At 49.3% G+C, this 13,777-nt stretch overlaps 1 protein-coding gene across 1 annotated transcript; it reads right to left on the reverse strand.

Moving 5' to 3' along the window:
* Window positions 1-11,576: 11,576 nt before the first annotated feature.
* LOC133919812 (transcription factor bHLH94-like) lies at window positions 11,577-13,457 on the reverse strand. Its single transcript, XM_062364323.1, has 3 exons — window positions 12,657-13,457; window positions 11,876-12,292; window positions 11,577-11,771 (listed from the first exon to the last, which is right to left on the reverse strand). The coding sequence occupies exons 1-3, from the start codon at window positions 13,122-13,124 to the stop codon at window positions 11,670-11,672; spliced, it is 987 nt and encodes a 328-aa protein (XP_062220307.1). The 5' UTR covers window positions 13,125-13,457; the 3' UTR covers window positions 11,577-11,669.
* Between the last annotated feature and the right edge of the window lie 320 nt (window positions 13,458-13,777).

Consider the following 13,777-nt stretch of genomic DNA (forward strand, 5'->3'; position numbering starts at 1 on the left):
CCAACACCGGTGCAATCAAAGCACCCCTGAAACGGTCACGGCACAAGCACCAGTAGAGAACCTCTTGACGGTCACGGCACAAACGCCGCCCAGAACACAAGCACATATCAAAAGATCCGACGATCATCAAATCAAACAAAGCACATCTTGACGATCGCTGTAATAAGGTCGGTCCGGGCTCATCTCAAATCAATATAACCGACGGCCACCAAAACAAACAAAGCACATGCCATTAGTCGCAGCAACAAGGCCAGTCGGAGCTCATCTCAGATCAACAGATCCGACGGCCAACAAAACAAACAAAGCATATCTCGACGGTCGCGACAACAAGGCCGACCGGAGCAACACATGTATTTCACACGGCCATGACGCAAGCACCGACCGAAGCTCATCTCGGTGGTCACAACAACATGGGCCAACTGAAGTACCTGTACGGTCACGGCAACGAGGTCGACCGGAGTCCCTGTAGCAGATGTAAAAGGGGGAAAACAACAGGGCACTGACGTCACCAGTGAGCCTGAAGGCTCACGAAATCGCCGACGACTATAAACCTATAGCATAGAAGAAGGAGAAGGGGAGATGGATCACAGCAGGGACCCATCAGCAAGGGTGATAGCAACCATGGTGCTCCGGCTGATCCCACTCGTCATTAGGGCGATTTCACCTGAGAATGGCGACAACAAAGGTAGCGATTTGTGGCGGCAGCAAAGCTTTGGCTATGGCTCTCTCCCGATGGATCTCCCTTCTCTCTTCTCTCTCTCTCTCGCCTCCTCCCTCTTCTCTTTGAATCTCCTCCATCTTCCGGGCACCCCTTCCCAGCCCTTTATAGTGGCGGCCAGGGTTCCCTCACGGAGAAAATAGATCAAGGGTCACTAGGATTTAGGGGAAGGGATAAGAACAGGGAAGAGATAAGCACGGACGAGCCTAGAGAGGGGCAGCGTGGCTCGACATGGCATGAGCGCGGTCGAGGTGATGCTCTCGAGTAGCTCCAGCCCAAGGAGCAGAGAGGCGCGTGAGCAACGGCGGCGACACGCTCGAGCGGAGCTAGGGCGGATGGTGCGACTCGGGCATGATGCGGCGCGGCACAGGGCTAGCGTAGCCAAGACGCGTCGGATAGATGGTGGCGGGGAGAAAAAGAACAGGATGGCGCCTGCTAGGGCTAGCTCGGTCAGGTGCGGAAGAGGGTAAGGAGGCAGGGGAACTGGGCCTTGGGTTGGGTCGGCCCGACCAGGAAAAGTAGAGGGGAGCTGGGCTGGGTTGGCCAAAAGGAGTTAGGCCACCCGACTTCCCTCTCCTCTTTTTTCTTCTATTTTTAATGTATATGCACGTGAACTGCACATCTATACGACAAAATGTCGTCATACAGAAAGCTCCAATTATATTTTTTATATTTTAATTAAATAGCATGTTTCAATATGAAAACTGCTGGTATGAGCGTATTTATTTTGATTTTTAATGAATTAGGAAGTTCTATCATGATATTTAGGTATGTAGAAAGATCTAATTATATTTTTTATATTTTATTTAATTAGCAAGCTCTAATATAGAAACTTTCTATATGAGCGTATTTATTTTTCATTTTTACTTGACGAGTTTTAATAAGGGTTGAATAATAAAGAAAATTTTTAGAGATGGTCCCAACAAATACTCATCAGAAGCAAACAGTGAAAGCATATAATATATAGCTCCTTCAATCCAGGCTAATTGCTAATAGAAGATGACGAGATAATTTATTTGTTGGTGATTGTAAAATATTTTTAATATTTTGATTATGAATTTACAATTACGATATAACTGTAGTGAACAAAAGATGGATGTACGATGCGAGTCGTGTAAGCGCAAAGTATAAAAACAACATGGAGTATTTTCTTATAACAGCTGCGGCGCATAAGTTAAATACACAGTCTTAATACCTGTTGGATTATCTATGCGTCAATTGTGAGAACAATAAACAGTTTTTCACCACCTAGCAAATACATTATAACTTGATACCAAGAGGCTTTATGCCTGACTATACATGTTAGACCGAGCACGTTGAAACTTAGATCCTCCATGAAAGACAATATATTAGCAGAAAAGACGAATACTTATATACCGATATACTAACTAAAGAATATACCGATATGCCACATACCGAGATATGTTGATAGTTGATGATCCAGAATAGATGTGAACTGATATTAATGATGATAATCTAGAACAGTTGCTGGTAGATGCTTATCTCTCATTTCCGCAGCCTGTCCCTGCCACCGCGTTACGTTAGCCTTCCGTCGCCGTCGGAGAGATAGAGAGGCTTCCATTGTTGCTGGGCTGTTCGCAGCATCGCCAATTGCCATCGTTCCATGCGTTCAATTCGGGGTCCATGCGGACAGGAGAGGCTTCGGCCGAATGCTGTGGCGAGCAAGTAGCTATATGGGCCGTAAAATGGACCTGTAGGAACAAAAACCGACATGAATTCCGGGAATTTTTTATTTTTAAAATAAAAAATTATAGAAATAAGTATCGTTTGAAAAATTATAAAAATAAACTAATATCGCACATTTTTGCAATTTTTAAATTAGACATATGTTTTTACAATTTTTTATTTTCGAAATATAAAATATAAAATTCTGAATTCCGGTACACGGATTTGGTCCACTGCCGCCCAGTTTCATGCTAAAGCCACTCCCGTATGGCCGTATACCGGCGTACCGCCATCTTGATACGTCGTATCAGTATGCCGCAGGCAACTCGTACTACGTTACATTACCATCTGACACTATCGGTCAGAACCTATCACCTGTAGCCTGTAGGCCGTAGCATCACCTTCACTCCCCTGCACACGCACAGTGAACGCACGAATGGTAAGATCGCAATTGCACCAAGCTGATTTTCGACAGTGGCTGGCCGGCCCAGAGCTGCTGTGGCACCACCCCCGCACCATCCTCGACCAGACCAACAGTGTCATCCAACAGCTGCGAGGGAGCACGACGACGGGCACCAGAGGTTTTCCGGGTGCCGCGGTGTCGGCACGCGGCGTACGCGCATCTTTTCCCAGCCGGTCCCGTCAGTCCTCTTTGCATCCAGGAGGGCAGGCAGGGGCCAGCCAATCTCTTCGATCGGCTCCCTTTGCATGAAACGTCCCCGGCGTTTCTCGCATTGGTGGCGTCTGGGTTCTTGCATGCGTCCTTGACGCGATGGTGCCTTTTCCAGTGGTGTTTCTGAACATGGTGAGGGGCGTCGATTATGGCGTTTGAGGCGAACGGATCAGCGCGTGGAAAGGGAGACTAATGGCGATTAGTTCCGTTCGGTAGTATATCAGTATGTGCTTGTCATTGGTCATCACACTGAAACTGAAGCAAGAAAAATGAAAAGCTGAACAATATAAAGCTCATAGCATTTCAATAAATCAATGTCCAGAAATCTGGAAAACGAAGTATGTAATTTTCATTGTCATTATGATTGCCAAAGAAAAAGTTACTAAAAAGAAAAGGAAGCTGTAATTCAAGGACATGTATATACTTCCATTACTTTTGCTTCAGCATATAGGTTTCCTTTGTCCAGCAAGTGTCAGGCGATTGAAGGAACAGTAGTAGTGTAGGACGTGAAATAAAGCTATCAGCTATAGCAGTGGAGCAAAACAATAATAAGGGCAGTTCTAATAGTGATAGATAGTAGTAGCTAGTTTTTATTATTGTAGTATATAGAGAAAAAAAATTAGATGAAGTTGATGTAGAGGTGAACCTTACTTATATAAAATGAAATCTTAGAGAACTAACTCTTAAATAAAAAATAAAAGTTAATTTTAAATATTATAGGTATATAAAATTGAGAACAAAATCTTTTAAAAAATATGTCAGGAGAAGTAAGACTGGTTAGAGATAATTATTGGAGCGGTCCTAAGCGTGACACATGCATGCATGAAAGACTTTGCTGTCAGGTGCACTAGTTCGTAGCCATGCTTGTCCTAGTAACATTCTTTTCAGTCACAGCCAGCACAGTACCACAGTACATTATTGTCCATACATAAAGAAAAAAAACTTATAAAGTCGTTATACCTGGACCATGTGTTCGTGATAGTTTGTAGTCATTTCGTAAACAAACTTCTCCGTACATATAGTAAAATTTCATTCCTTCCAGATCCTTACAACAAAACAGTTCATCATCGGACAATGCGCTGATTCATGTCCCCGATTGATACTCTCAACACCCAATGAGGAAATTAACCACACCCTTTTAATCATTCACATCCACTCTAATCCAACAAGTTTTTTTTTTTTTTTTTTTTTTTTGCCCCGATCAGTACAAGCAGAACGCTGTGAGCAAAGGCACTACGCCTGCAGGTTCATCCACCTACTTGCACTTCAGACTTTCAGAGCAAAGAACCCGACATGTGACCGATGTTCTTCAAGTGTAAACTCGGAACCCGGAGTTATCAAAGTACACGCAAGATCGTTGCTGTTGGGGCACGAAACGTGAATCGGACAAAGCGTGGCGAGAGACTCGGGCTCAAACTTGAAATGATCAGTAAGCTAACAGGAAAAAAAAAAGAGAAAGAGATTGTTTGTGAAAAAATGAGTGTATTAATTGTGCCCCCAGCACGTCTCTTGAAGGTTATTTTATAGAAATAAGATGTAGGAAAAATTACTATTTTATCTTTAAAATTATGTTACAATCATATACATGTGAGACTATTTTTATTATTTGCTTCTCTGACATGGCTATATCTATTTGAGAATTATAATCGTAATAGTATACCATCGTACATCGTTGGGGTATCGATAGTTGGGACATTTTTCCCAATAGCACTCCCTCATCCACTAGCTTCGAGGTTCAGAGGGGCAAACAGATGCACATAGAACTAGCTCCAGCCTCGCCTCAGGGTTAGGATATCCCGAACTACTTCTTGTCCTTGTAGACCCTCTCAGCGGTGGTCGCAAGCGGCAGCGATGAGGCTCGACGAAGGCGAGGGACGGCATGGCGCAACGACTCCTCGACAAATGTCGAAGCCAGAGTCGATGTTGGAGCCGAAGGCGGAGTCAGTGTCGAAACCAAGAGACGGTGAGGCTCGACGGAGCAGGTGTGGCCCAGAGCCCCGTAGCTTTGGCCAAAGGTAGAACCGAAATCAAAGCCGAGGGGCAGTATGGCGCTGCGACCCCCTCGACAATTGCCGGAGACGGAGTCAATGTTGGAGCCGAAGGCAGAGCTGGCGTCATAACCCAGGGGTGACGAGGCTCGACGAAGCTGTTGTGGCCCGAAGCCTCGCATCTCTGGATGGAGGCGGAGCCGATGTCCGAACCGAGGGATGGCATGCACCGTGACCCCCTAGGCTATTGCTAGAGGCGGAGTCGATGTCGGAACTGAGGGGTGGCGAGACTCGACGGAGCCGGTGTGACCCGGAGCCCCACGACCCTGGCCAGAGGTGGAGTCGACATTAGAGCTGAAGGGTGGCAATGCTCGACAGAGTCGATGTGGTTAGGATCCCTATGGCTCTGGACGAAGGCGGAGTCGACATTGGAACAGAAGGGTGGCAATGCTTGATAAAGCCGAAGGTCATCATCGAAACCGAGGGGCGACGAGGTTCGACAAAGCCGGTGTGGTCCAGAACCCCACGGTGATGGTCAGAGGCGAAGTCGACGCTGGAGTTGAGGGGTGGCGTGGCACCACGACCCCCTCTGTGGTTACAAAGGTGGAGTCGATGTTGGATCCGAAGGGTGGTGAAGCTCAACGGAGCTGGAGGCGGAGTCAACATCAAAATCGAGGGGCGGTGAGGCTCAATAGAGCCGGTGTGGCTCGGAGCCCCGCGACGGTGGCCAAAGGCGGAGTCGACATTGAAGCTGAAGGGCAGCGAAGCTCGACGGAGCCAATGTGGTTCGGAGCCCACGACTTTTACCGGAGGCAGAGTCATCGTCGGACCTAAGGGGCGGCGAGGCTCGATGGAACCGGTGTGGTCCGAAGCTTCGCGGCGGTGGATGAAGGCAAAGTCAATGGCAGAGCCAAGGGGTGGAGTTGTGTCATGACCCCCTCAACGGTTGCTGAGGGTGGAGTCAATGTTAGAGTCGAAGGGCTGCGAAGCTCGACGGAACCGGTGTAGTTCAAAGCCCATGACCTTTGCCGGAGGCGGAGTCGACATTGGAGCCGAGGAGCGACGCGACGTCGTGACCCCCTCAGTGGCCCTATGCTTGCGTGGTTGTCTGAGCAGGCTCTCTGACGGCAAGTATTTTCTAGCGCAAGTACACGATGACACAAGGGAACTGCAACTCGCCTAATGGGGTTTAGTGCATGTCCTCCTGGGGTCCTGTGCCAACTGCCCTCGTAGATGCCGAAAGGAATCCAAACATTAAATGCGACAGGACATGCGTGCAAAAAATCAAGGCATCGGGTGAAACTAGGAAACATCATGGGGCTAATCGAAGTGTTGCCACGTGCCCCCGAGTAGTAATGAGAAAAGTCGCAGAACTAGCATCACGACGAACCTGTTTCCTTCTTGAGGCACGCGCCTATGACTGGTAGAGCTTTATAAACAGAGGTTCACCTCACGAGCCATCTATTGCTGAGCAAGAGAGAGAAATCCTCCCTCATTGATCATTACGTCTTCTCACACTCCAGGAGTGAGTTATCTGGTAGGGTCAGCCCTGACGCTGATGTCGGTTCCACTTGCAATAGTGCCACTGGTGACAGGCGATCTAAGGGGGCAGTGTACAGGGTTGGAGCCAATTCTAACTGTTGTGCTCCCACCATCGCCGAAAGGGCCTTCGCCAGCCACCTCATCCCCTCCTCTGGTCTGATCAGGCTCCCCGATCAAAGTCATCGATGTTTCCTCAGATGACGAGGGGGAAATCATCTGGGACCTCCTCAAGAAGGAGATCAAGGAGGAGGAGAAGGAGACCAAGGCAGCGAAAAGGAAGGCCACAAAGTCCCCTAGATCCTCTTCGTCCGATGGCTATGGTAGTTCAAGGGTCGGCTTCTACCTTAGCCCTCGCGGTGGGAAACACCTAAAGCATAGGCGCCACCATTAGGGGCTTTTCGCATCATTTTTCTTTGTGCTTTCTTCTTTCAAGTTGCTCAAAAAGCTAGGAACTTTAGAGAGGTGACCTATGCATATAAGCGTCTGTTGGATGTAAAAACCATTGGTTTGATGATTTTTATGAATCTTTGGCCATCTCCTTTTGATCATCTTTTTTATGCTCATGACACTTTCCCTTAATTGAAACGTTGACAAGTCTACGGGAAGGACTTCCATCCAACTGAGGAAAATACCATCCCAAATCCTTAGGATGGGGAAGGTTGGCTCTCTAGGATTCAAGTTTATCGGTATCCCAACTCTTGCACTGGTCTTGTAATTGCTTTAAAAATAACACGTTTTGACAGAGTTAGCGAAATCCTACAACTTATGCAGTATCGGCCAAGCCTTTTGACTCTTATAAGAATTAAAAGGTGGCAAGCTATTTTTAGTTGGCTTCGTGTGAAAACCGATTTAGTGTAGCACAATAAGAGTCGATGGAGGTGGGCCATCCAGACTTCTTTGGTGAGAGTCAATGGAAACAATGGCGACTCAGCAAGGGACCGGAACATTTCTTTTTCTACCGTGTTCATTTATCGATGCTTTGTTCTGTTGCTGACATTCTACCACCCTCCACCCCCCTCACGCTCAGTGCTTGCATGTGAGCGGTGGGCGTGTCTAAGGTGGCATACCTCACCAAGCACAAGAACGTTTAACATTGTGCCCCGGCACCCTCGCAGTTAATGCTTTCAAGCGAGTGACTTGTGAGATCTTTAGACCGAGGCTTATTGCCCTCGAGGCCAAGTCTTACACCTACCCGAGGCATGTGGCCTTCGTGGTCTCATCTCGATGCAGCCAAGGCTCGTATCCTTCGAGGAGTGGTTTCCATGGTGGTGTTCTTTCATAGGCCACCGTCCGAGGCTTCATTTTATTATTATATTTACACCGAGGTCGGAGTCGTTAAGGTGTTTGTCAAGGCCAAGGGCCATCGAGCCATTATTACCATGGCGGTGGGGTTACTGATGTCATCAGTGCGGGTTTTTGCTGAGGCACAGGGCTGTCAAGGAAGTGCGTCATGTGATTGTGGCTTATAGCCTACGAGGTGTGGAGCTAGTGTCACTATGATGGGCTTTTGCCATCGCCGTGTGCTTTTGTCGAGGCACAGGGCCATCAAGGAAGTGCGTCACACAACTGAGGCTTATAGCCTACGAGGTGCAGAGCTAGTACCGCTGTGATGGGCTTTTGCTAAGGCATGGGACCATCAAGGTAGTGTGTCACCCGACCTAGGCTTTGCGTGAAAACATATGCATCATAGGTTAGCCATGTATATTTTCAAGGTCACATGTTTTTTGCATGAAAACATTGTTGTAGATGCAAAATGTTCTAGCTTGACTAATGTCGTATTAACAATGGCTGGACTGATATGGCACATGCGAGCCATATGCGGCCTCTGCGGTGAAGGTCTAAGTGAGGGGTGCTTCGACAATTTGGCCTACGCAGAGGCAAGCACCACACATTTTTGGTTGTGTGGCAACCAGCTAGCAGCAGCATGGAAGTATTTAATTAGTGGCTATCACCATTCAGCACGTACCAGGAGAGGTGTCTTGCGGCTAGCGGTGTGGGGCCTCCACTGCAGAGGCAGCTTAGGGCCTCAGCTGACCTATTGCGGAGAGGGCCTTCGGAGGCGGCCCGAAGCCAGCTAGGGGCTCGGTCGAATGACTGTGACCCACTAGCACCTCGGCAGCCCGGGGCGCCCCCATTTGCCACCCACACATGCGTGAAATGAGTTGCTGCATTTGTGGTTAGTAGCAAGGAGAAGGGGCATACTAGAATAGAATAATCAACAAGACAATGTTGAGTTAAATGACCTATGTACACATGCCAATATAGGTGGCTTCATCAGTTCATGCTAGGACACATCTGGCCAACAAAGGTGCATTGAGCGGGCTCCAACATGTAGCGCCATTGCATATTAAATGCAGCAAGCTTTTTGACCAACAACATGTATCACTCTACTCTAGTACTAGCAATGTCTCGTCATACGTGTGCCTCACGACTGGTAAAGGGGCTAGCCGGTCAGCAATTCAGGTAAGTAGGAAATAGATGTCATAGAGTGTGATAGCTGACACCCTTGTAATTTTGAATATCATGTGCTGCAGGCATGTCCCACTCTCAGGCACATCACAAAGGAACACCGCTATAGGCTTGCGTTCGTCTAGGCAGCCAGCCAGCTTGGATTATGAAAAAAAAGGAATAGTTACCACGTGCCAAGTACTCGTACCTACTCAATGCTACCCTCCACCGGTGCTTGAAGCCACCCCTCGCTTGGGCCAGAGGCACGCCCAGTGAGCACGCTGACAGTGTCCTTGCACGGAGCCATAGACTTGACTACGACCATGACGAAGGCAGTCCCGGCTATGTCCTAAACCTCCAAAGCACACCGGAGCCTGGCCGATGGAGCCCGACACTCTTCTACTCGGGCCTTCGGAGTGGGCCAGCCCATAATCGTAGTCGTGATCGGAGCATGGCTGACATGCCCTGATAGTGGTGGTGGTTGTCGAGGGCCATGCTGTGGAGGTGGGATTGAGCCTACCTCAGGCGCGAGGAGGCGACCCGAGCCATGGAGGGGGCCTTCGCCCCTGCAGCGGAGGTGAGACGGAGCCTTCCTCAATCTACAGTGTGAAAGTACGTGGTTGTGGTGCTGTTCACGAACATACTCGGATGAGACCGAAGGTGCTACATCCGATTAGTGCAATATGAACACTTTGTATTTCTTATAGCCTTGTCCCTTGTTGGTAGAGGCTTGCAATAATATTGCAAACGTGACAACTACCTTTGCACCAGTAGACGACTTTTGACCATGCGCTTGCTACAGAAAACTTGATAGATCTTTGGCCATGCCCCTAAGCTCATGGCACGTAAGAAGGTGCACAACGGCTCCTATGCATGCCCATACCCTGCCATATCGTGCGTATACATGCCAGAGTCTAAGCATGCCGACCCACATAAAGAGTTTTGACAGGAGGATAAGGTAAGACACACCATGCATCCCTATGCATGATACTCCATGCATGGTTAGTGTAGCACTAGTAGGTGCTAGCAATAAATACATTAGCAGTACTAGCTTCTAATGTAGCCATGCTACATGACAGTTCTATCGACATAGAGATAAACAGCTTGGCAAGACATGACAAGCTGACGACACCGCACTGTGCAGAGCATGGTATGCTAAGTTAATAAATATATCGATATGCCTACCATGCACATGCTGCCGTAAACACGATGGACTTCCTTAACCGTGCCTATAGCTCACGAGTCCCCAGAGTTCAGCTATGCCTATTAAAAATAAAACTAGCCGATAGCTAGTACTACGCTCTTAGACCCTTCAAGCGATGCACATGGAGTGACGAGTACTACAGCCTTTTGCCTCCCGCGCTTGAGCAGTGCTACCCTGTGATGTATGCCGCAACCCACTGCATGCTAGGACAGGAAGCAACTAATACGTCTAACTATTTTGTTTTAGTTTATTGGCATATGGAAGTATACTATTTACCTTCGAGTACCTCCCGTGCAGCTTCATGCGAACCAATGGGCCCACGAGTAGGCACGGCAGTGGGCTCCCCGTGGTGAGGTCACAGTGGACCGGCCTGCCCACGCGTGAGGCAGTGAGCCAGCAGCCTCCCACTTGTGGAGCCGCGAGTGCGCGTGCGCGTGGGGCATGATGACAACCCCTCGGGCAATGATGTGGCCGACGATGAGCTGGCACGCGTAGAGCCACATGATAGCATCTTTCCGTCGTGTGACTGGTGGTCCATTTTGAACGAGAACTTCAGATGTTTACGCTCTCCTCTCACAGCGTGCTCTAGCCTCCCTTCCTTACGCGGCTTGTTGTATCGATGCCCCCACAAATGACGCCATCTGTTGGGGGGCACAAAACAGCGCCAAACAGAACGCGACGAGAGCATCCCCTAATAGGGGGCTCAAGCTTGGAGATGATCAGTAAGCCAAGAGGAAAGAAAAATAGGGAGTTTGTAGAAAAATAAGTGAATCAATCATGTCCCTCTGCATGTCTTTTGGGAGCTTTATAGAGAGAAGAGGCAAAGAAAGTTATCATTCTAGTTTTAAAGTTATGTTACAGGCATATACATGTGAGGTTATTTTTAATATTTGCTTCTCTAACATGGCTATATCATTTAGAAATAATAGTCATAATAGTATATCATCTTACATCGTTAAGATATCTATAATTGGAGCATCCCCCCCCCCCCCCCCAACAGTTACGATGATAGTGACATAAGATGATTGGAGCGGGCCACTTCTATCATCATACGACAGGGATTATAGTGCCCCACTAATCTGAACAATCCGTAGCAATGCGTATCTGGTGAAGGCATGCTGACTCGTCAGCGAAAACAGGTCCACCTGTTCATCAGATCTCCCGTGTGCAGACTCAGGCATCTGGACTCGATGCTAATAATTGGTGCCGAGAGATGTGACTCCCATCAGTGGATGCACTCTTATGTGTTGCATAAATTAAGCAGGTCCCATCGATACATGTTTACTTGCACGCAAACATGGAGGACTAGTAGTTCACTTCTTCTGACAATGGCACAAATTACCAGAGTTATCCATATACTGGGATCGAATTAATGTTACATGACAGTTTCTCAATTTTGCAGCTAAGTAGCTAGCTGACTTGATTAAGACACTCCTCGGAGATCTTGGCGACTATCTGGTTCACCGCGGCGGCGATATCATCGACCGACGCTAGCCGGCATTCATCCTCCATCTGCAACAGAAACGGGGAGATGTTTAAACAGAACTGAATTGATGTCTGAAACATGATGAAATGGCTGGTCATTGCAGTGCCGATATGTGCTATGGTATTGTTACCTTGAGACTGAAGGAGTAAAAGGCCAGGTGGTCGGCGGTGGTGGTGACGTTGAGGTGGAGCACGGTGAGGCCGAGGCACAGCAGCGCCACCACCATCTTCAGCAGCTGCCTGGGCCGCCGCGGCGCGAGCACCTTCACGTTCGCGTGGCTCTCCGCCACAGCCACCTCGATGTCGGCCACGCCCTGGCGCACCGCGCAGACGCCGCTCTGGTCACCGCCAGAGCTCGCACTGTCGCCGGCACCAGCGACACCGTCCGCGCCGGCGGAGTACTGAGGAAACGTGAAGAACCCGGCGAACGGCGCCGCCGGTGGCTCGGAGCGTTTTGCGCTGCGCTTCTGTGCCTCCAGCGACTGCAGCAGCTGCTCCAGCTCCTTGACGAAGTTGATGGCGCCGGCCACGATCGACGCCTGGTCACCCTGCACGCCGTACTCAACACACGTTACGTTGCAAACGGTACGTGCCCTTCGGTTGCAACCAAGAGCGTGGCGCGCAAGAAGGGGCGGCTTTTGATGCGCGGGCAGTACACAATCGCTATAGATTCCGTGACATATGGAACCAAAGCGGCATGGCGCGGCGAGGCAGCAGCATACGGCCAGGGGGGAACAAGATTTGACATCTGTTACAGTAAAAGATAGGGGACAGCAACAATGAACGACGCGGTGAATGCCAAGCCGCTCGTGCACATGCGGCATGGTGACATGACCCGTAAAGCTCACGATACGGGCGGAGACCGGTACGCTTACACTTACACAGTTGGGTGCTGAGTGCGTGCGTACGTACCCGCTGCGCGTAGGAGGGCGGCATGACGGACCGGAGCACGGCGAGGTACTCGTTCATCTGCCGCCGCCGGTTGCGCTCTATGGCAATGTGGTTAAGCCGCTGGCTCTCCATCTCCTCCTTGTTCTTCACCTTCTTCGGGCGCCGTCGCCGCCTCCGCGACGCTGACCCGGCGGCCTTGCCGCGCCCGAGCTCTAGCGCGGGCGGCACCGGCGGCGGCGACACGGAGTGGTGCTGCACGTCCCAGCACTCCTCCACGCTGCCTGGAGCGATGGAGCACGGGCAAAGCGCCGCGTCCCAGGTGGTGACCGCACCGGTGCCGTGCGGCAGCGCTCCGTCCTCTTCTTGCAGCACTACGCCGCCCTTGTCCTCGAGCTCGTCAATGTCGATGCCGCAGCCTACTGACGCCACGGCAGCCGTGGCCGTGCACTCGAGGTGCTCCTGGGGGAACACCACAGCTTCTAGCGCCATGGCCTTCCTCCTAGCTTGCTACCTACTCGATCAGCCTGCCACCTAGTTGCCACGACCTTGCACCTGCACGGATCGAGTTATAGTGCAACTAGGTAGACAAGAACTATGACTATGAATTAATACGCGGCTGGGTTGCCCTCGACACCACGAGTCCATAGACATGGAGGTAAGAGAAGAGGGAGGCGGTGAGGTGGTCCCTTTAAAGGGGGGTGTGGAATAACATGGATGCTCAGTGGAGACAAAGACCCGGTCTTCCACAAGGATGGGCCATGGAATGCGAGGAAGGAGAAAGCGTGAGGTCAGGGGAGGCAAACGACACGTATCCGCATGCTCGGCCTGTCGCTCTGTAGGCACTTACGTTAAGTATGGTTGGTGGTGTACATGAGAACGAGATTAAGATCATTTGGTATAGTTTTAGCTTCTAACTGCATGTCAAATTTTTATATTATACTCCATCCAATTGTAAATGTAGGTCGTTTTAGCTTCCTCAACTATTCTCTAAATATAAGTCATTCTCGAACTTCTATACACTTTTTTCTCTTTTGTTCCCTTTATACCCTTGTTTAATAAATGCTATCACTCTCACAAATGAATGAGTTATCTTTTCTAATGCAGAATAAATAAAGAGCAACAAGATCATTTGATCTATTTTT

This window comes from Phragmites australis, chromosome 5 (genome assembly GCF_958298935.1).
Source record: "Phragmites australis chromosome 5, lpPhrAust1.1, whole genome shotgun sequence".
NCBI classification, from domain to species: Eukaryota; Viridiplantae; Streptophyta; class Magnoliopsida; order Poales; family Poaceae; genus Phragmites; species Phragmites australis.